Here is a 24,678-nt window from a genome sequence, read left to right as displayed (position 1 = left end):
GATAGGATGGTATGCAACTGAGAGTAATTTTTTTCTTTAATGTTTTCGTCAGCATCCAGTGTTGGTGCATAAGCGCTTAGAATAGTTGCCTGCTGGTTTTTGGTGAGTTTTATTCAAAGAGTTGAAAGTCACTCATTAATGCTGGTAGGGACTTCTGACAAGAGCTTTACAAGATCATTTTTGATAGCAAAACCTGCTCCATGTATTTAGAAGCAAGTGTACCCTCCTTTTTCTTCCTTCAGTTGTCCCTCACCTGCTTTTTGAGTTTCTTGAAGTGCTGCAATATCGATGTTAAAACATTGCAGCTCTTGTGCAATGATAGCAGTTCTGCGTTTGAGATGCTCATTATCTGTATATTCCATGTTCCAAAGTTCAATTGTCTTTTATAACCTCTGGGTGGTGACCTCACTGGGCGCAGTAATCCAGTCAGGGAAAAAGGGAGGCAGACTATGTTTAGGGCACCTTTTCTAGCCCCTCCCCCTTTTTGGAGTGAGCAGAGTTGGTCCTAAATAGGGCTGCTCAGTCGTGGATAAAGCTGCCAAGCTGCTCAACTGTCTCATTCCTTAAGGTTCATGACTTGGGGCTTCCAGACTTCACAGTCCTGCCCTCGTTACCATTTGCCAATCGCCATGGGACTTTTGGGGTTTGGGATGAGTTTTTGGAAGATGTCTGTGTGTGAATTTGTTTTATGTGTGTAGATCAGTGCACATTGACCAACGCACAGTAAGGCTCTGTTCTGATGGCATGAGGATCATGACGACCTCTGCTGCAGCCTCCATCTGCCTTCACAACCTTTGTAACATACCACTTGTTATCTTCTGCCTGTTCTGCCATTGGGGACTTAGAATCATAGAATCATAGAGTTCATAGAATCATAGAAGAGACCACAAGGGCCATCGAGTCCAACCCCCTGCCAAGCAGGAAACACCATCAGAGAACTCCTGACATATGGTTGTCAAGCCTCTGCTTAAAGACCTCCAAAGAAGGAGACTCCACCACACTCCTTGGCAGCAAATTCCACTGTCAAACAGCTCTTACTGTCAGGAAGTTCTTCCTAATGTTTAGGTGGAATCTTCTTTCTTGTAGTTTGGATCCATTGCTCCGTGTCCGCTTCTCTGGAGCAGCAGAAAACAACCTTTCTCCCTCCTCTATGTGACATCCTTTTATATATTTGAACATGGCTATCATATCACCCCTTAACCTCCTCTTCTCCAGGCTAAACATGCCCAGCTCCCTTAGCCATTCCTCATAAGGCATCGTTTCCAGGCCTTTGACCATTTTGGTTGCCCTCCTCTGGACACGTTCCAGTTTGTCAGTGTCCTTCTTGAACTGTGGTGCCCAGAACTGGACACAGTACTCCAGGTGAGGTCTGACCAGAGCAGAATACAGTGGCACTATTACTTCCCTTGATCTAGATGCTATACTCCTATTGATGCAGCCCAGAATTGCATTGGCTTTTTTAGCTGCCGCGTCACACTGTTGGGTCATGTCAAGTTTGTGGTCAACCAAGACTCCTAGATCCTTTTCACATGTACTGCTCTCAAGCCAGGTGTCACCCATCTTGTATTTGTGCCTCTTATTTTTTTTGCCCAAGTGCAATACTTTACATTTCTCCCTGTTAAAATTCATCTTGTTTGTTTTGGCCCAGTTCTCCAATCTGTCAAGGTCGTTTTGAAGTGTGATCCTGTCCTCTGGGGTGTTAGCCACCCCTCCCAGTTTGGTGTCATCTGCAAATTTGATCAGGATGCCCTTGAGTCCATCATCCAAGTCGTTGATAAAGATGTTGAATAAGACCGGGCCCAAGACAGAACCCTGTGGCACCCCACTAGTCACTCTTCTCCAGGATGAAGAGGAACCGTTGATGAGCACCCTTTGGGTTCGGTCAGTCAGCCAGTTACAAATCCACTGAGTGGTAGCATAGTCAAGACCGCATTTTACCAGCTTCTTTACAAGAATATCATGGGGCACCTTGTCAAATGCCTTGCTGAAATCAAGGTAGGATGACCTTTGGTGCTCCCTTCCAACTCCACAGTTCTAGGATTCATTGACTGGCAGAGGCTCTCCAGGGTTTCCCAGCCTGACCTGGAGATGCCAGTGGGGACTGAAACTGGGACCTTCTGTAGTGGCTCCTTCCCCGCCCCACCCATCCTTCGCAAACTCCATTCCTATCCCCAAAATGAAGCACTCAAGAATCTTCAGCCTTCCCTTGAGGGAAAACTGTCCCTCCATCCTCCTTGAGCATGGGAAATTCCATAATCAATGCTCAGGAGAACAAAGATGTTTTGGAAGCAGCAGCTGCAGCAGCCCCATGGACTTTGGGCTCTGCAGATGGCATCCCACGTGGCCAGGCGCTGCCAGGGAAGGATCCTCACCTGGGGTCTGCTGCTCTGCTCCTTTTGGCCTGTACCTTTAAGCTCCCACACCCACACCTTCCTCCCCCTCCCCCTCCCCCTCCCCCTCCTCCTCTCACCTTCCCTGCCCAACAAAACCTCCCCTCCAGAGCCAGAGACAGAGGGGAGCGGATGGAGCATGGCCGGTGGCTGCAGCCAGGTGAGCTCTGCTGAAACGACCGCCCTGGGCCAGGCAGGTGAGTCCCCGACCTGAGGGCGCCCTGCCTCACTCCCTTAAAGACCACCCTTGGGTGCTGGGGAGGCTCATGGGGGTGGGGGGAGGAGCGGTGCGCCCAAGAGAGACAGAAATGTATGGCAAGGACCTCTGGTTGATTTCCCCTTCAAGGAAAAGTTGCCACCTTGGGGGGCTTTTCAGCTGAAAGGAAAGGCAAGGAAGCAGAGGCAGGAGAGAAGTGCCTCAGAATCTGGTGGTTCTCAAACTTTTCTCTCTGGGCCACTTTCAGAATAACAATTTGCTCGCGCCACAGAAATTATTTCTGCTTAGTTTTGTTTTCCAGCGTATCAACTAGCAGTGCTTGATTTATAACCTAGAACGCAACTTCTTTATTACATGATCATGGCACATCCAGAAAGTAAAAAAACAACGTGGCTACATAAGAACAAGAACCTTTCCCCAAATGTAGTTATAAACCAGCCTCTTACAGGTGTGCTTTAAGTGTGAATACAAACTCAGTGTGAGCTTCCTTTGGCTAGGCATCAGGTCTAATTTGAGACTAGCAAGCTCTCCTCTTGTCAACACAAAGAAGCCTTTCTCATCTCTGACCTTGCATATTTGTCAGAATTGGAAATTCTTGTTTCCAGCAATATGCTGCGGAGAACTGTGGAAGCATAGTCAATGCTTTTGACAAGAGGCATGGATCCTGTTTCTCTCTGTAGAGCCAAACAAAATTATTTTGATACCGTCGTACACAGAAAAGTTTCAGTGTTTCTTGGATTGGCCTGGAATCTTCCTGTCACACTTGCCATCCTCTCGTGCCACACCCTGGGAGAACCGCTGGCATGACACGATGCCTGGCTGGAGACTCAGGACAGGCAAAAGGAAGTCTTTCTTCACGCAACGATGGCCACCAACTTCTGACACTCAGACAGATTCATGGGGCCTAAGGCTATTGGTGGCTACTAGCCAGGAGGACTCTAAGTGCCAAAGCCAGTGGAATCCCAGTTTCTGGAAATCGTAGCTGGGGGGAGAGTTACTGCTCTTGGGGGCTTCCCAGAAGAGGTAACTGGTTGGCCAGTGACTGTGAAAACGGTGCGGGAACAGAGGGGCCTCCTGTGGCCTGATCCAGCTGTTGGTGGTGCCTTCAGACGTTTCATCAGAAGCCAGGAATTGTTTCCATTGCCTTAGAAGGATCTCACCTTCCCAAAAGCTTGAAGAGAAAGACGGTGCTTTGCTCCAGTCCAGGACAGTTTCCAAAAGGGCAGCCAAGCTAGTCAGCCTCATTGCAAACAATGTTTGTTTGCTGGTTGACTTTATATCCAGCTCTTCCTGCCAAGACCCACCACTTAAAAACAAAAACCTTCCTGAGCGTCACAATGTTCTAAGAGTTCAAAATATCCTTCCATCTATTCTTGCAAGCCACACATGGGGTTTTTTGCTGCGCTCAGGCCTTGCTTGGGGGCTTCTTCCCCTTGGAGGGCACCGGGTGGCCACTGTGTGTAAAAATAGGGTGCTGGAGCGGCCGACCCCCCTTTGGGGCTGATCCAGCTGCTTGCTGTTTCTGCAGGGCTCTCCTGACATCCTTGTGACCCTGACTCTGGACTCATCTTGGACCAGAGCTATTGCCTTACCTAGTAGGGTAAAGTCCATCAAGGTAATGGACTCAGTACCTGAAGGGTCAGGAAGAAGCCCCTGGACGTGGGGGAAGAATCTGAGCACAGATCAGGGTCCTTAAAACTTGCTGTGCTGATGCAAAAGCAGCTGAGCCATATAGCTGGCCAGGAGGAATTTTAGCAAGGGGAGGCAAAAGGCCAGAGTTGGGGTGTGACTGTAGATTATGAATTGGGACAGGGGATCCCACCTGGTGGGGATGCATGCAGGCACACTCATTTGCACGTTAAACTACTAGCAACCCCCTTATCTTTTCAACATGGAAACCTGCCAGGCCCCTGGGCTATGAGGCTCAATATTGCCCACACAGGCTGGCAGCAGCAGCTCTTCAGGGCGGGTCTCTGCCAACCTTTCCTAGAGCTGCTGCTGACGATCAAAGCTCAGCTATTATAGCCCTTCTTGCTGTGCTTTGATGGCAAATCTGCTGGACAGATTCTTCAGTGACAAGAGTTGGCTCAGTTGGTAGAGCATTAAACTCTTAATCTCAGGGTTGTGTGTTTGTGGCTGAAATGGTCTGAGTGCAGAGACACCTCCCATGCCTCCTGGCAGTGGCAAGTTGGTTTTCATGAAGGGATGCTTTGCTGCCCAAAGGGCTTTCCAAACCCAGGAGGGCCATGGCTGTTTGGCAGTCAGTGCAGGGAGCGTACGCCAAGAAGTGCCTCCAGCGCCCCTTACAGGGGCATCGCCAGCCCCACCTGGCAGATCTGGAGGATGGAGGCAAAAGCAAGAGCGGGGCTGCCCACTCCAGCCCTCTGGCTAGTCTTCACATGCCAAGCAGTCTGCTCTGGCCGAAACTGCCGCTTCTCACAAAGCAGAAACCACAAAGGCTTTGTTCTCTGGGGAGATCCCTGGCAGGGCTGGGCAGAGAAATCATAGAGGCCTTTCTTCTGGCGCTGATGGAGCTAAACCTGGGGGAGGCCAAGAGGCCTGCACACAGAGAGGTCTGTTTCACTACCAGAGTTCCAGACGGTGCCCAGGGATCCTCTGCGCTTACTTTGCAGGTGCCAGAGGATGTTTGAGCGCTTCCATTTGCCTGCCCTCCCAGACCCTCCAAATGCCCCTATTTTCCAGGGACATCCCAGATATACAGACGCCATCCTGGTTTCTGATTTGATCCTGGGATATCCCGCTTTTCCTTAGGACGTCCCTATTTTCAACAGAGAAATGTTGGAGGGTATGATTAGTTATGTGAGCCCTGAGCTAAGGAGATAATACAACCTTTAGAAAACATTTGAAGGCAGCCCTGTCTAGAGATGTTTTTTTTAATGTTTAATGTCTTATTATGTTTTTATATATGTTGAAAGCCGCTCGGTGTGGCTGGGGCAGCCCAGTCAGATAGGTGGGTATTGTTGCTGTTGTTATGGAATAGGATGTCCCTAATAAGAATAAGAATAAATAATAATTTATTACTTATACCCCACCCATCTGTCTGGGTTTCCCCAACAACTCTGGGCGGCTCCCTACAGTATATTAAAAACACAATAAAACATTAAAAATCTCCCTAAACAGGGCTGCCTTCAGATGTCGTTTCATTGGAGGGTATGCCCTCCCAGCCTTCCCCAAGTTTCCCCTGGGGCTCTGATTCCTTCTGACACCCCCCATCTCACATTGGGTCCCTCCCCTTAGATGCAGGAAGCTGTGGGTGAGGAGGGTCCGCTTTCCAAATTTCCAACAGCTCCTCAATCTCACACTCAAGAAAAGGCCATTCTCCTCGTAGTGTTAAACTCTGGAACTCTCTCCCACAGGAGACAAGGATGGCACCAATCTGGCTGTCTTTAAAAGAGGAACTGGACAAGTTCATGGAGGAGGAGAGGGCTCTGGGGGGCTCCTGAGTGCCCGTTGCTGGAAACCGCAGGAGGGGAGAGTTGCTCTTGTGCTTGGCTCCTGCTTGCAGATTTCCCTTTGGGCACCTGGTCAGCCACTGTGAGAACAGGATACTGGGCTAGACAGGCCCCCTTTGGCCTGATCCAGCAGCCAGGCTCTTCTGATGTCCTTATGTAACATCTGAACTTCCAGGTCTTTTGGGGTATTTGGCTGCTGTGGCTGGTGGCTGGATGGGCCCCCTTTGGCCTGATCCAGCAAGCTTGTCATGTGTTGGAGGCAGGGGTGCCAACTTGAGTAAAATATTGTGGGGACCCAGGTAAGCCCCTCCCCACATGATGCAGTGTGTGCACACCATCTGAGTAGGAATGCCCATCCACTTTGTGGGGGCCCAGCTCCCTGAAATATTCTATTGTGGGGGCTGAAGCCCCCACAGCCCCTAGGAGTTGGAGGCGCTCCCAAGGATTAGTCCCCAACTGCAGTTGTCTGTGTCATTTAGTTGAAAGCAGCCCCCCCATGAAATCCCAGTATCTTCCCAGAAGTAGAAGCATTTCCCCAACCCTTTCACAATGAAAGTGCAGGATAACAACCCCACAGTTTCCGAAGAAGGGAATTCTTCTCAGCCCCAAGTAACGGCTGCAGCAGCCAATGATCAGGACGGCTTTCGTTCCATTTCTCCTTTGCTTTCCACAAGAAATGGCTCAAGGAGAATTGTTCCTCGGCTGCCTTGTCAGGGGCCCCAATCCCAAGGCTCCCCATCCCCAGGCAGCACCTGCAGATTCTCCCAGGGACAAGAGAAGGGCTGAGTGCCAAGCGGCTCATTGAGATGCAACCAGGTCAGCACCGCATCTTCTGATATTGAGTCAGAATCGCCTTTCTTGTAACTTGAAGCCAATAGTTCAGGTCCTCCCTTCCAGAGCAGCAGAAAACAAACTTGCTCCCTCTTCCATGGAACAGCCCTTTAGATATTTGAAGATTGCTCTCCTATCTCCTCTCAGACTCCTCTACGCTAAACATACCCAGCTCCTCCAACCATTCCTCATAAGGCTTGGTTTCCAGACCCTTGATCATCTTGGTCACCCTCCTCTGCACACCTTCCCGCTTGTCAACATCCTTCTTAAATTGTGGTGCCCAGAACTGGACACAGGACTCCCGGTGTGGTCTGACCAAAGCAGAATAGAGCGGCACTATGACTTCCCTTGATCTGGACACTACAGTGGTACCTCGGGTTACATATGCTTCAGGTTACAGACTCCGCTAACCCAGAAATAGTGCTTCAGGTTAAAAACTTTGCTTCAGGATGAGAACAGAAACTGCTCCGGCGGCGCGGCAGCAGCAGGAGGCCCTGTTAGCTAAAGTGGTGCTTCAGGTTAAGAACAGTTTCAGGTTAAGTATGGACCTCCGGAACGAATAAAGTACTTAACCCGAGGTACCACTGTATTCTGCGTATGCAGCCTAGAGTAATGTTAGGGCTTTTTTTTGCTGCTCCATCACCCTGTGGACTCATGTGGTCCACTTTAGACCCCAGGATCCTTTCCACATGTCTTACTGGCATGTGTCCAAAACGGGAAGGGGAAGGTGGACCTAAGTGGGAGGGACACAGTGTCTAACCAAATCTTCCAGAAATCTGAATACTTGAAATCTGAAAGGGTCAAGAATCCCTTGCCAAAGCCATTTTAGCCCGTTTTCTTCCCCCAATGTAGAACTTCTGCAGTCTGCAGGACAAGCATGGAGCCGCCAGTAGTCCCTGCTGGGAAACCAGTGCTGGGGGGAGAGAAGTGCCGCCCTGTTGCTGGGGGAGGCAGCACCCGCTGCAGGCTGACCCTGGTCTCCATCCTCCTGGGTGCCATCACGGCCAGCTGTGGTGCGATCCTGATGGGTGAGTCCATCCCTGCGAAAATTTGATTCATTTCTCAAACTTGCCTTACTTTCTTAAATTTGTGTACCCTGCTTCCCTTCTTTGTCAGGCATTTACACTTGAATTAATTGCAATATCTCATTAGCATTACAGTTATACCTCGGGTTACAGACGCTTCAGGTTGCGTTTTTTCGGGTTATGGACGCGCTGAAACCCAGAAGTACTGGAGCGGGTTACTTCTGGGTTTTGGCAGTCGCACATGCGCAGAAGCGCCGAATCACAACCTGCGCGTGTGCAGACCCTGCGGGTTGCGAATGCTGTGGGTTGCAAACTTGCCTCCAGCATGGATCGCAACCCAAGTGTCCACTGTACTTCATTCATTTTGTAATGTTTATGTGCTGCTTGGCAGCCTGTCCTGTCCAACAGGTGCAGATTGGGGTGCTTCTGTCCTGGCTTCTGCCCCCCCCCCAACGCTGGTGCTTTTGCACCAACCCACCCTGTACCTCTTCCTCTCTGCAGCCTTCCTGGTGAAGCAGGAGTTCCTGGCAGATCACCTGGTGGAGCTGCAGGGCCTCCGTTATGAGAGCAGCCTGCAGTGCCCGAGCTCCAACTATCACCGCACCTTGACCCCCGTCCTGGAGAGGCTGGTGAGGGCAGAGAGAAGAGCCCCTGTGGGGTGTGGGTGGGTGGGTGGTTCTGCAGATGAAGCACTGGAGGAGCTGGGGGTTTGGGGTGGCCATGGCAGGCTTTGATTTCTGGTCCCTTCAAGGCAGGAGCAATACTGGATTTAGGGGGCTGCAGGTGAGGCAACACAAAATTGAAAACATCAATCACTGATAAGATCCATGTGGGGGCGCCAAATTTTGGCCTTGCACAGGGCGCCATATCACCACTTTTTCCTGCTGGGGGTGCAGGGGGGAGGTTCGCTGACAGTGGGGAGCCAGCTGTAAATCACACTTAGCAAGCTGGAGTTCATGCTCTCTTAGCAAAAACAGAAGTGTCAGGCCTAATGAACACAGCAGCTCACCTCTGGTAGGTCTTGCTCCCATGAAGCAGTTGCTGAGGCTAAAGGTCCCCATCTCCCCACATCTATCTAAGCCTCCTCTACCCCAGGGTTTCCCCCAAGCAATCAGAGACTGTACCTGCATGCAGCCAACCTCTCCCCTGCCCTCTTCATGCCTCTTCTTGTTCTGGGAGAACAGCGGGGAGGAGAGCTTGTTGGCACAGGAGTGGGAGACCCCCCCTGACTTCCCAGCCAGACTCCTCTCTGCCTCTTGGCCTCCTTCCTCACCTGTTTCAGCTTCTGCCTCCGATTCTGGACTCCTCTCTGCCACAGACTCTCCCCGCTCACAAAGCCCTGTTACCTCTTCCTCATCTTCTCCCTCTTCTACCTTGTCCTCGTCCCCCCAGGCTCTGGGCCTTCTTTCTTGGGGGTTCCCCCAGCTGGTTCCTCCCACCATTCCTCTGTGTTCAACCAGTCATGACAGTCACCCATTTGCCCCCCCTTTTCTGTCCCGTCTCAGTTTAAAAGCAGCTTTAAGAACTCAGCCCTGGAAGGGACCTGTGACAGGTGCTCCGTCTTGCAATACAGGTAGGCTAAGCCATGGAGTGTGTCCTGCCCTGCCCCGCCCTGCCCTGGTGCTGCAGGTGAGGGGAAGCAGCCTGGCCCCCACCTCTTGCGCTTGTGTCTCCACTTGGCAGGAAGGGCAATGCCAGCATCCTCGTCCACTTCCGCCTATGGTTCTCCTTGCAGCCGCTCAGCCCAGACGCAGAAGAGCAGGCGCTGGAGAGGGGCCTGGCAGCTGCGCTGGGCAATGGAGGAATCGCCCTGCCCTCCTACGGCACCATCTGGGCAGCCTCTCTCACAGGTAGCATGGCATCATCCCTCGCCCATTGTCCAGGGGTAGGGAGGGCAGGCATGCAGGTGGCCTCGCCTTCTTCTCATCACCCCCCTGTGAGGGAGGCTAGGATGCAAGCAAGATCAGTCCCTGCCTGAGTGCAGAAATTCAGATAGGGGCCTCCGACTCCTGCCAGTCCCTGCAACCTTCTCACCCTGGGGGCGAGATGGCAGCTTTTGCATCTCAGCAAGGAAGGGGAGGGGAGAGCTGAGGCTTCCTCATTGGATGGCCTTGCTGGACCAGAGGGAGCTTAGAAAATCTTTGCACTCTGTGTAGGGGGAGCAGTGGCAATGAATGCGGGGCTTTGTCCACACACACACACACACATGCACACGCACACACCTGTCCTCATCATGATATTGTTAAATATTTGTATACTGCCCTATACTTGTTGATCTCAGGGCAGTGCACAAGATAAAGTTACAATATAAAAACACAGAATACATGATAAAAGTAAAAACCAAGACAACCCAAGAATCTCCCCTTAAGCACAAGTTGTCCCCCAAAGGAACCCAGGAACTACAGTTTGCCTCTCATGGAGGTACAACCCCAGCCCCCTTAAATTACAGCTCCCAGGATTTGGGGGGGGCAGGGAGCCATGTACTCTAAGGGTCAGGCATGGGTCCAGAGCCCTGTGGGTTCAAGAGACTTGCTGGGGATTTCAGGAGAGGAGGGGACCCAGTTCTGGGCTGGAGTGGCCTCCATGGGGAGCATTTGGGTTTTGGAGACCAGCCCCCATTCTTCACCCCCCCTCTCTCTCACACAGGGCTGAGCAGCGACTCCCCTTCAGGAACAGGACTGAAATCAGGTAGGCTTCTTTTAACATTTTGTGAGCTCAGGACATGGGTGGAGAGCAAAACAGCCATGGAGGAGGGGGAGGGGGAGGAAGGGGCTATCTATGGCTTCTGGCCATGCTGGCTCTGCGGGAAGCAGACGGCCAGTTAAGCAGGCAGGAGAAAAGGCTGTTGTGCTCAGGACCTGCTTGGGGATTCCCATGGCAAGGCGAGGTCCAGCTTCCACAGGGCTCCCCCGAGGACCTGGGCCTCCCCAAAGAGCAGCTGCCTCGGGGGAAAGAGGCTGGGACCCATCCTGCTACCACCCTTGCAGGCACCTGCCCAGGGACAGCCTTCACCTGCCACAGCGGCCAGTGTGTGCCACGTGAGAACGTGGAGTGCGATGACCGGAGTGACTGCCTGGACGGCTCCGATGAGGCAGAGTGCGGTGGGTCCTAGTCTTCTCCTTCCTCTCCTTCCTCCTTTGCCCCTCCTTCTTCTAGGGGTGCTGGGACATTCCCATCCAGGGGTGGTCTCCCCTGGGTCTCTCTCTTCATTCCATATCCTGGCGGGGATTTCCCCCATGTGGTTTCAAGGGTGAAGCAAAGGGGCCTCTTTGGTGGTTGCATTAAACCAGGGGTCAGCAAGGTTTACCTTGCCTGGGCCAGATTGGTCCTGCAGAGATCCCTCTGTGGGCTGGATCGTGCGCATGCATGAGCACATGCACCCACAATTTTCGGCGTCTGCACATGCGCAGATGCAATTTTCGGCACCGTGGAAGCGAGTCCCTGCACCGTGCTGCGCCAGTTTAGCGCAGCATGTGAGCGGGCGGCTCGTGGACCTGTCAAACGACCTCTGCAGGCTGCTTCTGGCCAATGGGCCTTAGGTTGCTGACCCCTGCATTAAACAATTAAATGTGCAAAAAGGAAGGCGTTAAGATGAACACTGGAAGTGGCAGGTGGGAGCTGCCATCTCAGAAACGGACTCCCCCTCCAGGAGAATGCTTCTTACTGCCTGCTGCTGGCACCTCCTTGTATCAATGAACATAAGAACAGCCCTTTGGAAGCCGTCCAAGCTGGTGGCCGTAGTCCATAGTTTCACCAAGTGAAGGATTTTCTGAATCCCTCTGCTTACTGCTGCCACCTGGGGACAGATAATTGTACCTGCAGCCTCTTTTTAACCATTCTGCTGCCACCTGGTGGCATGTTGGAGTTACTGCAGACCATTTCTACCCCTGAGTGGGGACTGCTGACCACCCCTTGTCTCTTGCAGACTGTGGGTCTCGCCCGGCCATGCAGGCAGCCAACCGGATTGTCGGGGGGTCGGAGGCCACTCGGGGGGAGTTCCCCTGGCAAGTCAGCCTGCGGGAGAACAACGAGCACTTCTGTGGGGCCACAATCCTGGCTGCCAAGTGGCTGGTGTCTGCAGCACACTGCTTCAACGAGTAAGCCCGGCCGGACCCATTTCTTTGCTTCTCCCGCAAGAGACTGAGTGCACCATGCCTTGCTGGGTTGTGGCAAGTGGGCAGCTCTCTGGTGCTGAGAACCTTGCAGGGTTAGGGAAAGAGACTGGAGGTGGGTGGGTGGCACGTGGGGCAGCTGCTGGGTCTCAGGCCTTTGGTGTGTCAGGGGCTCACCCTGCATGCAAAGACAGACTCCGATGGACAGAGCAGATGAGACCGAGTGTGGGTCCAGCAGCCAAGAAGGCAGGTTCTGCCTGTGCCGGTGAGGGAAGTGTGGCTATTCAAACAATAACATTATTAACAAGTCATGGTGCTTTTAATAAACACATTCCAGATATATTTGTATTTATCCACACAGTATCTGCAAGAGCTGCCATCTCCTATCCATTGTTCAAAGTGGCCCATGTCAAAATCTCCCCATTGAATCAATATCAGTCTATAGGCAGACGGAAGGGTGCAAGGAGTCCATTGATGTGCCCTGAAGCTCTCCTGCTGCCAACAGGTTCCAGGATCCGGGCACCTGGACGGCCCATGCAGGCACTGTCTGGCTGAGCGGCAGCGAGAGCAGTGCAGTGAAGACTGGTGTGAGCCACATCCTCAAGCACCCCTCCTATGACACAGACACGGCTGACTATGATGTGGCGCTGCTGGCGCTCTCTGAGCCTTTGCCCTTCGGCAAGTACGTCCAGCCCGCCTGCCTGCCGGCCTCCAGCCATATCTTCCCCTCTGGCAAGAAGTGCTCCATCTCCGGCTGGGGTTACCTCAAGGAGGACTTTTGTAAGCACAACCTTTGGCGAGGCAAAAGTGGAAGAAGGAGTGGGGGCCGTGGCTCGGCCGAGCCTACCTCCCAGGGCTCCTGTGGAGATGGGGGTGGTGTGGCTCAGGCAGGGCTACTACAGGGGGCAAAAGGGGCTGAGCTCTCCACTGAATTGGGCAACTGTCCCCCTGAGGGATCCATCTGAGGAGGAGCTCTCCTTGGCTTCACAGACAGCATTGTACGGTGGGTAGAATCATAGAATCATAGAATCATAGAATCATAGAGTTGGAAGAGACCACAAGGGCCATCGAGTCCAACCCCCTGCCAAGCAGGAAACACCATCAGAGCACTCCTGACATATGGTTGTCAAGCCTCTGCTTAAAGACCTCCAAAGAAGGAGACTCCACCACACTCCTTGGCAGCAAATTCCACTGTCGAACAGCTCTTACTGTCAGGAAGTTCTTCCTAATGTTTAGGTGGAATCTTCTTTCTTGTAGTTTGGATCCATTGCTCCGTGTCCGCTTCTCTGGAGCAGCAGAAAACAACCTTTCTCCCTCCTCTATGTGACATCCTTTTATATATTTGAACATGGCTATCATATCACCCCTTAACCTCCTCTTCTCCAGGCTAAACATGCCCAGCTCCCTTAGCCGTTCCTCATAAGGCATCGTTTCCAGGCCTTTGACCATTTTGGTTGCCCTCCTCTGGACACGTTCCAGTTTGTCAATGTCCTTCTTGAACTGTGGTGCCCAGAACTGGACACAGTACTCCAGGTGAGGTCTGACCAGAGCAGAATACAGTGGCACTATTACTTCCCTTGATCTAGATGCTATACTCCTATTGATGCAGCCCAGAATTGCATTGGCTTTTTTAGCTGCCGCGTCACACTGTTGGCTCATGTCAAGTTTGTGGTCAACCAAGACTCCTAGATCCTTTTCACATGTAGTGCTCTCAAGCCAGGTGTCACCCATCTTGTATTTGTGCCTCTCATTTTTTTTGCCCAAGTGCAATACTTTACATTTCTCCCTGTTAAAATTCATCTTGTTTGTTTTGGCCCAGTTCTCTAATCTGTCAAGGTCGTTTTGAAGTGTGTTCCTGTCCTCTGGGGTGTTAGCCACCCCTCCCAGTTTGGTGTCATCTGCAAATTTGATCAGGATGCCCTTGAGTCCATCATCCAAGTCGTTGATAAAGATGTTGAATAAGACCGGGCCCAAGACAGAACCCTGTGGCACCCCACTAGTCACTCTTCTCCAGGATGAAGAGGAACCATTGATGAGCACCCTTTGGGTTCGGTCAGTCAGCCAGTTACAAATCCACTGAGTGGTAGCATAGTCAAGACCGCATTTTACCAGCTTCTTTACAAGAATATCATGGGGCACCTTGTCAAATGCCTTGCTGAAATCAAGGTAGGCTACATCCACTGCGTTCCCTTCATCTACCAGGCTTGTAATTCTGTCAAAAAACGAGATCAGGTTAGTCTGACATGACTTATTTTTCAGAAATCCATGCTGACTATTGGTGATCACAGCATTCCTTTCCAGGTGCTCACAGACTGTTTGCTTAATGATCTGCTCCAGAATCTTCCCTGGTATTGATGTCAGACTGACTGGGCGGTAATTATTTGGGTCCTCTCTTTTCCCCTTTTTGAAAATAGGGACAACATTTGCCCTCCTCCAGTCTGCCGGGACTTCGCCTGTTCTCCAGGAATTCTCAAAGATGACTGCCAGTGGTTCTGAAATCACATCTGCCAGTTCTTTTAATACTCTTGGATGCAGTTCATCTGGCCCTGGAGACTTGAATACATCTAGACTAGCCAAGTATTCTTGTACTATCTCCTTAGTTATTCTGGGCTGTGTTTCCTCTGCTGAATCATTTGCTCCAAATTCTTCAGGTCGGGCATTGTTTTCTTTATCGGAGAAGACTGAGGCAAAGAAGGCATTGAGGAGTTCAGCCCTTTCTGTGTCCCCTGTTTGCATTTCACCATCTTCTCCTCTGAGTGACCCCACTGTTTCTTTGTTCTTCCTTTTGCTACGAACATACCCATAAAAGCCTTTTTTGTTGCTTTTAACCTCTCTAGCAAGCCTGAGTTCATTCTGTGCTTTAGCTTTTCTGACTTTGTGTCTACACGTGCTGGCTATTTGTTTGAATTCCTCTTTGGTGGTTTCCCCCCTTTTCCATTTTTTGTACACATCCTTTTTTAATCTTAACTCAGTTAAAAGTTCTTTAGATAGCCACCCTGGCTTCTTTAGGCACCTTCCATGTTTCCGTCTCATTGGTATTGCCTGAAGTTGTGCTTTTACTATCTCCCTCTTAACAAACTCCCAGCCATCATGAACTCCCTTTCCTTTTAGTATTACTGTCCATGGGATCTCACCCAGCACTTCCCTAAGTTTTATGAAGTCGGCTTTCTTAAAGTCGAGAAATTGAGTCCTAGTATGCTTGGCTGCTCCTTTCCGCTGTATAGTAAACTTCAGAAGAGCATGATCACTCGCGCCTAATGATCCTTCCACTTCTACCCCACTAACCAGGTCATCAACATTGGTTAGGACCAGATCTAAAATGGCTGTTCCTCTTGTAGCTTCTCCCACTTTCTGGACAATGAAGTTGTCTGCAAGGCCAGTGAGGAATCTGTTTGACCTTATGCTCTTGGCTGAGTTTGACATCCAACAAATATCCGGGTAATTGAAGTCCCCCATTACTACTATCTCCCTTCCTTTTGCATGCTTGGCCATCTGTTCCAGGAAGGCATCATCTATGTCCTCCGTTTGGCTTGGGGATCTATAGTAAACTCCCACAATGAGGTCACTGTTATTCTTCTCTCCCTTAATTTTGACCCAAATGCTCTCACTTTGGCTTTGAGGTTCTAAATCTTGGATCTCTTCACAGGTATACACATCCCTGACATATAACGCCACTCCTCCTCCTTTCTTGTCTGGTCTGTTTCTCTGAAATAGATTGTATCCCTCCATTATTACATTCCAATCGTGGGACTTATCCCACCAGGTTTCAGTGATGCCTATTATGTCATATTTAGTTTGCTGTACCAAGAGCTCAAGCTCATCTTGTTTATTTCCCATACTTTGCGCATTAGTGTACAGACATTGAAGTCCATTAATCAATGTAGTTTTGCCACAGGCAGGGAGGTAAAGGTGAGCCTTGGTGTGGTTGAGCACTCCAGCCTCAGTTGTTCCCTCAGTGTGCTGCTCCCTACTGGGGGGCAGGTGGGGACCTTAAGGTTGCTTTTCTGCACAAAGGTTGAGGTTGCTGCTGCTCCACCTCCTTCCCCACCTCCTCTTCCCTCTCGTTGCCCCTGGCCAGCTTCACCCAAAGGAACATTGTTTGGGGCAGGAGGAACTGAGCACCCCCATTTTCTCTGTTAATCCTGAGATACCAGCCAACCCTTAGCACAGATTTGGTTTGATTTAAGATTGTTCTTCTCCTTTCCCAGCAAGAAATGTGGAGCTCGCAATAGCAGCAGCATTTTAAAAAGCGAGTGAACAGACATTGCAATTACTATAAGGGAAAGCAGAGCAACATTTTGAAAAGAAGAGCAGCAACAAGTTCATCAGAAGAATTACACACAGGTCCAGTTATCCAAACTCTCCTTCAGACAAAATTTTTTTAAAAAAATCCTTGTTCAAACGTGACAAATTCATACCAAAACCTCACCATACAAGCTGTGGATTCCAATATCCAAACAGCCAGAGCTGCATTTTGTACTTCAAGGAAACAAGCAGCCTTAAAGAATCCTGACTTCTTTTGTTTTGCTTGTCCACAGCAGCCATTCCATCAGAAAACATGGTGTGGATTTAAAGAGAGCATTTCCTGCTTCCTTGTTTGCCTTTTGCAAAGTTTCAGGATTTCCTCCTGGGTTTTCTAATAATTTTTGGGTCAAAATTAGAAATGAACCCATAGGAACTGATGAAACTCATTGCCTTGTTATGCAAACGCAGACCTAGCAAATGATTTCGTGAGAATGCTTTGCATTCTGATAGTGGGACCTGTGTGGAATGCAATTCAACAACCCCATGGCCATTCAGTTCAGTGCCTGCCCCTCAGCTGCCCTGCCCTGGAGAGCTCAGGGTGCCTGGAACTGGCAGGAGGAGTCCCTGTCAGGATGTGTCCACCTGAATTGCCCTCAGGCCTTGCCACTGGGCTCCACCTTCCCTCTCTCCTCAGTGGTGAAGCCGGAGCTGCTGCAGAAGGCTGTGGTGGAGCTGTTGGACCAGACACTATGCGCCAGCCTGTACAGCAACGCCCTCACCGACCGGATGCTGTGTGCCGGCTACCTGGAGGGCAAGGTTGACTCCTGCCAGGTATGGCCAGAAGCAGCCTCTGGGAGAGGGTGTGTCTGGCTGCAGCGGGAGCTCTGGGAGGAGGCCTCTGGCATGCCACAGTGCCCTTCTTCTCTCCTCTTCTCACCTACAGGGGGATTCTGGGGGCCCACTGGTCTGTGAGGAGCCCTCAGGCCGCTTCTTCCTGGCCGGAATCGTCAGCTGGGGCATTGGCTGTGCGGAGGCCAAGCGCCCAGGGGTGTATGCCCGGGTCACCAGGCTGCGGAACTGGATCCATGACACCATGGCCACGTTCACGGCCCCACCAGGCCTCACCCTCCCCTCGACGGCCTCCACCACCCTCCTCCCTCTGGTGTCCACCAAGGGCACCACCACCACCACTGGCAAACCCCTACCCAGCCCCACCACGACCGGGGGCAGGCCAGCTGCCACAGTACCACGGCCCCAAGGTAGAAAGCCCCCTGCCCTGCACGGGGCCCAACTGGACTCCTCCTGGGGCTTGGGGCACAGCCGTCGCAAGCTCACCCTTCTTTTTCTTTGTGCAGAGTGCGGCCGCCGGCCCGGCTTCTCCAAGCCCATCAAGATTGTGGGGGGCCTGGATGCCTCTCGCGGGGAGGTCCCCTGGCAGGTCAGCCTGAAGGAGGGGCTGCACCACTTCTGTGGGGCCACCATCATCGGGGAACGGTGGCTCCTTTCAGCTGCCCACTGCTTCAACCAGTAAGTAGGGAGAAAGGTGGTTGCCTCAGGTCCAAATTGTAGAGTTCGAAGGGGACCCCCAGGAGCCACCCAGGCCAACCCCCTGCAATGTAGGAACTGCAGCTAAAGAATCCCAGACAACACTAAGGTTGCAGGTTTGATCCCCGTTTGGGACAGTTGCCTCTTCCTTCATTGCAGGGGGTTGGCACAGAGGAGCAGGGTCCCTTCCAGCTCTACAGTTCTGGGATTCCATGCCTGCCCACTCTCTGCTTAAAAGGAGGAAGAAGGGTGCCCCACTTTCCAATCAGCACCCTCCGCTCTCCGAAATTGGGAAATGGATCCTGGGAACTTCTGCAAATGGGGACTCAGATGCCGTAATGGTTGTAGCTTAGTGTGGCACCTTAAGGGCAATTGATGTCACCAATCCGTACTATCAGTTGGCACTGGGGGCACCAAACCACCCATTTCCCCAGAACCAGGAGAAATTCCACCCACAGCAAGAGGGTCCTGGGTTGGGCGGAGGAGACTTAGTGGGCAATTTCCGATTGCTTGAAAGCTGTGGGGACTTTCAGTCTTGGCAACTAACTTTCATGCAGTGAGACCACTGGGATCCTGTTCAGCCAAGTCTGTGGAGGTTGTGTTTTTGCAAAGAAAGAGTTCTCTCCAACTTTGAACTGGCTGATTACTGACTGACAGGCTGTTGTGACTCAGGAGGAGAGGAAGGAGCTGGGTGGGGGAGAGACCCCTTTGTGGGCATGGTGACCCCCAGAGATGAGCCCCCCCCCATTCACCCACCTGCCCCTGGCCTGGCTGCCACTAATGGTGTGTCTGCGCCTGTGTCTCGTTTCTGTTCCTGCTGGTAGCACCAAGGTGGAGTACCTGACAGCCTTTGCAGGCACCACCTGGCTGTCGGCGGCAGACAGCAGCTCTGTGAAGGTGAGCGTAAGGCAGGTGGTGCTGCACCCCTCCTACAACCCGGCCCTGCTGGACTTTGACGTGGCCGTCCTGGAGCTGGAGCGCCCCCTCCCCTTCGGCAAGGTCATCCAGCCCATCTGCCTCCCTCTGGCCGTCCACAAGTTCCCTGTGGGCAGGAAGTGCATGATCTCCGGCTGGGGAAGCCTCCAGGAAGGCAATGGTAAGCACTTCCCCCTCCCCCTTGCAGGCAGCGCAAGAGCCAAGGAGGCAGGCCGTTGAATCCATCTAGCTCCCTGCAGTCTACACTGACTGGTAGCAGCAGTTTCAAGCAGGGAGCCTTTTCCAAACCCCGCTTGGAGATGCTGCAGAGGACAAATAGCTCAGTGGGTGGAGCATGAGACTCTGAATCTCAGGTTCATGGGTTTGAGCCGCATATTGGGCAAAAGATTCCTGCATGGCACAGAATTGCACTAGATGACCCTCAGGGTCCCTTCCTTCCACGACTGAACCTTTCTGCATGCAAATCAGGCTGCTGAGCTAGTAGGGAAGGGATATTCCAGAACGTTCAGCTTTAAAAACAACACACACACTTTTGTATGTGGATCCTCCATGTGCAGGAGCAGTCTGTTTCACAGAATTGTAGAGCTGGAGGAGGTTCTGAGGCATGCCACTAGTCCAGCCCCTTGCAATGCAGGAATCTCAACTCAAGCATCCCTGACAGATCCCTGCTCAAAAACCTCCACTGCCTTCCAAGGGAGTCTGTTCCACCATCAAATGGCTCATGTCTTCAAAAAGTTCTTTCTAATGTTTAGTCAGAATTGCCTTCCCTGCAAGCTGAACCTGTCAGTTTGAGTCCTGCCCCTCAGAGCTGCAGAAAACAAGCTGGCTCCACCTTCCATGCGGCAGCCCTTCAGATATTTGAAGATGGCCACCCCCATATTTCTTCCCTCTTCCTTTCATGGGTGTCCAGGAAACTTCCCTCCAGGAGCTACTGGACACTGCTCTGCCCCCTGGCCTGACCTTCGCTCCTCCCCTCCCTGCAGCCTCCAAGCCAGAGAACCTCCAGAGAGCCTCTGTGGGAATAATTGACCAGAAAACCTGCAATGTCCTCTACAACTTCTCCCTGACAGAGCAGATGATCTGTGCTGGGTTCCTGGACGGGAAGGTTGACTCCTGTCAGGTGAGGGTGACTGAGGGGGGCCAGCCTGGGATGCCCCATTCCCACTCCGCTCCCAAAGTGCACCTGATCACAGAGCTGGGCGCTCATTGGAAGGCCCTGTTTTGAAGTGTAACGTTCCCCCTGCAGAGGGGGCCACTCTGGTTAAAAGGACCTTCTTTGGGGGCCCCAGGGCTCTTTTCCAGACACACTAGGGGCCACTTTGCCTCTGGGACTTGGTGAGGGTGGAGTTGAGAAGAGACCCCTGTGAGACTCCAGAGGGAGCTTCTCCTGTCTGCGAAGCTTTGTTAGCCTTGCTGAGCTAGTTGCTCCCATTTCTCCCCGCAGGGCGACTCGGGGGGGCCCCTGGCCTGTGAGGAGACGCCAGGTGTGTTCTACCTGGCGGGGCTGGTCAGTTGGGGGGTCGGCTGTGCGCAGGCCAGGAGACCCGGTGTCTACGCCCGCATCACCAAGCTCAAGGCCTGGATCCTGGAAACTATCTCACCATGCCCCAGCACCACAACCAAGGCCGCGACCACATCCAGCACCACAACCAGTGGCAGCGCCTCCTCCTCCTCCTCCTCCCCCAGCCTGCCTTTGGCTAGTCAAAGGACCACCCAGGCCAGCCTCAGGGTCACCCCCAGCACAGCCAGGCCACCAACCAACACCCCGAGAGCCACCCAGTTCGCAGGTACATGGCGGGGGCACGAATGGGCAGAGGCTGAGCATATAAATAATAAATTATTGTGATTATTAGCAGGGTGCCAGGTGAAGGCTGATGCCCTCAGGAGCCTGCCCTCCAAGGCAGGGGGTGCAGGACACTGCAGGGGTCATCTTTCTTGCTGTGAGAGACTAAACATGGCCGCTGCCCCACTGGGAAGCCTCTCCTTTGGGCTGGGCCTGTCACTGTGCCCAGCCCTTTTGTGGCCCACACAGCTGTGCCCAGCGAGCGAGCTGGGGGACCCCTGTGCAGGCCAAGAGGGTGGAGGGTCTCATCTCCCCCATTAACTTGCTCCCCACCCTCCCTGCCCCCAGCTGTGCCCTGCACCCCATCCACCTTCAAGTGCTCTGGCAAAGTCTGCATTGGGAAAGCGAACCCTGAATGTGATGGCGTCATGGACTGCAGCAACGGCAGGGACGAGGCCAACTGCAGTAAGTGACCTCCCCTCTCCCCTAGTCCACATTTAGCTCTGCTCACCCCCAACCAGACGGTGGGGGGGGCAAGCAACGTGGCGGGGGCTACAAGGGTGTCCTCTCAGCCTGCTTCTCTTCCCACCCACCTAGACTGTGGCTCAACCTCTTTGGCCTTCAGCAAGATCGTGGGGGGCAGTGGCGCAGCACGAGGAGAGTGGCCGTGGCAAGCGAGCCTGTGGCTGCGGAGGAAGGAGCACAAGTGTGGGGCGGTGGTGGTGGCTGACCGCTGGCTTCTCTCGGCTGCCCACTGCTTCGATGTGTGAGTTGGGGGGCTGGGATGAGGAGAGGTGGCATGTGAGTCGGGGGGGAAGGGGGTCTTTCTGCAGCCATTGCCCCCCTGCTCCAGGAACAAGCTCCTTGCTGGTGAAGAAGAGGACCCCATCCTCTGTGCCTCCCCAAGCCAGCAATGTTTTCATGTCACAGGAGGGCACTGCCAGACCTCCCTCCCTTTGGATCCCAGGCATCCCCTTTCCTGTGAGCCCCCAACCAAGGCCAGTCCACTCAAGAGGTGAGGTGAGGCAACTGCCTCAGGTGGCAGGATCCATTGGGGCAGCAGGTGCAGCCTCCAAGGGCTGCTGGTCTCCTCCCACCCTTGTTCCTGATGTAGATCTTTACTCCTGGCTGGGAAGTGGAGGGAGCCACTGGGTGGTTCTCCTCAGGCGCCAAAATGTCTTGGGCCAACCCTGCCCCCCCTTTTCCCTGGAGATTGGGGAGACGGGGCAGGCCTTGGGCTGGCCAAGGGTCCCAGGTGCACCGTCCTTCTCAGCTACAGCGACCCCAAGATGTGGGTGGCCGTCCTGGGGACACCCTTCCTGAGCGGCCTGGACGGGCGGGTGGAGAAGGTGTTCCAGATCCACAAGCACCCCTTCTACAACATCTACACACTGGATTACGATGTGGCGCTGCTGGAGCTGGCCTCCCCGCTGAGCTTCACCAGCACCGTCAAGCCTATCTGCCTGCCAGACCACGCCCACCTCTTCGGCCAGGGCGCCCGCTGCGTCATCACCGGCTGGGGCTCCACCAAGGAGGGAGGTAGGAGGGAACCTCTTCCTGGCTGGGTGGGGGAGCGCCCCAAAGAGGCAGCTCTGGCCCTCAGACCACTCCGGCTTCCCTCAAAACCCAGGCAGCCTAGCAGCCTCAGATCAGCTGGCTGGCTCTATGGGGTGCCCACAGGCAAAGGGCAGGATTGGGCCCTGGGCCTTCCTCGCTGTGAGTCTCCTGCCCCCTCTCGCTGCCAGGAAGCCCAATTCCACTCTGCCCTCCCTTGCAGGGCTGATGGCAAGGCAGCTGCAGAAGGCGGCCGTCAACCTCATCGCGGAGCAGGACTGCCGCCGCTTCTACCCCGTCCAGATCAGCAGCCGGATGGTCTGCGCCGGGTTCCTGCAGGGGTCCGTTGACAGCTGCTCTGTGAGTCTTGGGCGCCCCTCCCGGAGGGCCCACACCACCTCCCCCTCAGCCCTGGCTGCGCCAGGTGGGATGGGAGGGAAGCCCACAGCTGGCCAGAAATGGCTGGAGCTGGGGGTGCTTATGAGAGGGGAGGAGGGAGAGAAGGCAGTTTGCAGGGCCTGGGGAGTCCCCTTGCCCCAGAGCCCCGTCCCCGCTCCGAAGGACACTCAGTGCCTTCTCCCTCCTCTGCAGGGTGATGCTGGCGGCCCCCTGGCCTGCAAAGAGGCTTCAGGAAGGTGGTTCCTGGCGGGCATCACCAGCTGGGGCTACGGCTGCGCCCGCCCTTACTTCCCGGGGGTCTACGCCCGAGTGACAGCCGTGCGGGGCTGGATTGCGCAGAACCTCAAGGCGTGACTCAGGGAAGAGGCAGGGAAGTGGGGCCTGGCCGGAAGATGGAAAAGCAACTCTCCTTTGGAAGACCCTATGCCTTAAACCAACAGAAGCACTTTTAGAACATGTTTTCTCTGAATAAAGAGGCTCGCCTGCCTCACTTGGACTTCACAAAAAGGGCAGGATGAAGTTCCCCCTTCCTCTCCTGGCCTGTCCACTCTATCACCCCATGATCTCTGGCCATGACTCTTGTGGAAGGAGGGCAGGTGACCCCAAGCCGCCTCTTGGGAACACAGGCTGAAGGACGGTTGGACAGACAGGGATCCTTGCCTCAGGAAGAAAGCGTTTCCCTTGGACAGTCTGGCCAGAGACACTGCCTCGACGTCCCTTCCCGCCGTAGCTTGGCACCTGGGTGGGGGGGCTCTGCCTTGTGCCGAAGGGCTGGATGTGGGGTGGCCTCAAGCCTTCTCTGTGCAAAGTGAGCAAGAGAAGCGCTCGCAGGAGGCCAGAGCAACGGACAATTAAACAAACCCCTTTGTGGAGTTTGGTGTGTGCTGGGGATTTTGTGCTACGCAAACAAAGATTCTTTCTCCCAGCTACCCTTAAAAACAAAGCCAGCCCCCAAATCTGCAGAAACGGGGTGGGAATGTCTCCCTTGCTATCCACAGAGACCACACCCCCTCCCCACTTTCACAAAAAGCAGCACGAGGCCTTGGGCTCAACTGGAAGAGGTTCCCTGGGCCTCCAGCTAAATGCTCCCCTGTGCAAGAGGGGAAAGGTCCAGCATGTCAGGGAGAAGCGGCCAAGCGTCTGTTTTCAGAGGGCAGGGCTTTTTTCTCAGCACAGTTTGGTTCAGGCCTGCCCTATCTCCTGTCCCCAACCTAACTTTGTTCATTCCCCGTGCACCACCGGCTCCGAGTTCTGCAAGATCCAGCAGGGTGATGCCTGCATCCCTTCATCTGGCTTGGTCTGGGGGCAAGGGCACCTCGCCCACTACACAAGCCCTGGGGGTGACTCAGCCAAGCAGTGAGCGGTGCCCCTGTAAGCCCTCCCTGTCATGGCACTGTGCCCGGGCGTGGGGCTGACTAGGACCCAGTTGTCCTAAAGCAGGGGTGCCCAAACTTTTTTCAAAGAGGGCCAGATTTGATTACGTGAACATGAGTGAGGGCAGACCAAAATTGTTGAGTTTTTTTAGGGTTGCAGTTGTTGACCCCAAAGTTGTTGAACTTTTTGGGAATCGAAGTTGTTGAGCTTTTTTTAGAATTTGACCCCAAGAAATAAACTGCCACTGGGTCCGGATTGAGCCCCCAAAATGGACTTTAATTAGAAGCAGCAGCCCATGTTGAGTCAGGGGCACACCTGCAATTTGCGGGACACTGTGGAGACCCCACTCTCAGGCACAAATATCTCTGAATGGTTTATCCACTCCTTTTCCAATTCTCACACACCCTCAAGTAACGGGGGAAGCCCCCCCCCCCCGCTAATTCAGGCCTCAGGCTGGTTCTCCCGGCTTCTCTTCACCCCCCTAGCTTGGCCCCCTCTCCCTAAAGCTTGCTTCCATTTCTCAGCACAGGCCCACAGGAAGTCAGCTGGGGGCCTGGGGGGGCTGGGAAGGCAGCGGCATAGGTCAGCCCAGAAAGGTAGCCTTGGAAGGCGACCTCGAGCGTCATCTAGTCCAGCCCGCGGCAATGGGTTTGCTTTCCGCGGGACGGAGCGAGGGCGCCCCCTGCTGGGCCGGGGCTCCCCGGAGGGTAAATCTGGATCAAATGGGGTGAGGGCGGGCAGACTTCTGAGCGCCACTGATGCCCTAGAGACCCCCCCCCCAAGCCGACGCCCGG

General features: G+C 53.5%; 1 protein-coding gene across 16 annotated transcripts; it reads left to right on the top strand.

Moving 5' to 3' along the window:
• Positions 1–2,004: 2,004 nt before the first annotated feature.
• On the top strand, positions 2,005–23,382 carry TMPRSS9 (transmembrane serine protease 9). 16 transcript variants are annotated; one of them, XM_053372811.1, is made up of 20 exons: positions 2,005–2,587; positions 7,782–7,939; positions 8,438–8,565; positions 9,442–9,509; positions 9,620–9,786; positions 10,583–10,624; positions 10,924–11,037; positions 11,862–12,033; positions 12,554–12,828; positions 16,988–17,124; positions 17,237–17,552; positions 17,649–17,820; positions 18,663–18,934; positions 19,758–19,894; positions 20,219–20,561; positions 20,906–21,022; positions 21,155–21,323; positions 21,831–22,096; positions 22,335–22,471; positions 22,703–23,382. In XM_053372811.1, the coding sequence occupies exons 2-20, from the start codon at positions 7,789–7,791 to the stop codon at positions 22,862–22,864; spliced, it is 3,345 nt and encodes a 1,114-aa protein (XP_053228786.1). In that variant the 5' UTR covers positions 2,005–2,587; positions 7,782–7,788; the 3' UTR covers positions 22,865–23,382. The 16 variants fall into 16 exon arrangements, with proteins under 16 accessions (XP_053228786.1, XP_053228790.1, XP_053228794.1 ...); XM_053372815.1 differs by lacking the exons at positions 21,155–21,323; positions 21,831–22,096 and adding an exon at positions 21,411–21,572; XM_053372819.1 differs by lacking the exon at positions 21,831–22,096 and having other exon boundaries at positions 22,703–22,793.
• Positions 23,383–24,678: the final 1,296 nt, after the last annotated feature.

The sequence above is a fragment of the Podarcis raffonei genome, chromosome 18 (genome assembly GCF_027172205.1).
Source record: "Podarcis raffonei isolate rPodRaf1 chromosome 18, rPodRaf1.pri, whole genome shotgun sequence".
Lineage (NCBI taxonomy): Eukaryota > Metazoa > Chordata > Lepidosauria > Squamata > Lacertidae > Podarcis > Podarcis raffonei.
This window is presented reverse-complemented; position numbering and strand designations above follow the sequence as displayed.

Excerpts from the sequence above, each read along its gene's own strand:
- TMPRSS9 (XM_053372810.1), top strand. The coding sequence starts at position 7,789 with ATGGAGCCGCCAGTAGTCCCTGCTGGGAAACCAGTGCTGGGGGGAGAG. Across the intron at positions 8,566-9,441 it reads CCCCCGTCCTGGAGAGGCTG|TTTAAAAGCAGCTTTAAGAA; the intron begins GTGAGGGCAGAG and ends GTCCCGTCTCAG. Across the intron at positions 17,125-17,236 it reads GCAAGGTTGACTCCTGCCAG|GGGGATTCTGGGGGCCCACT; the intron begins GTATGGCCAGAA and ends TCTCACCTACAG.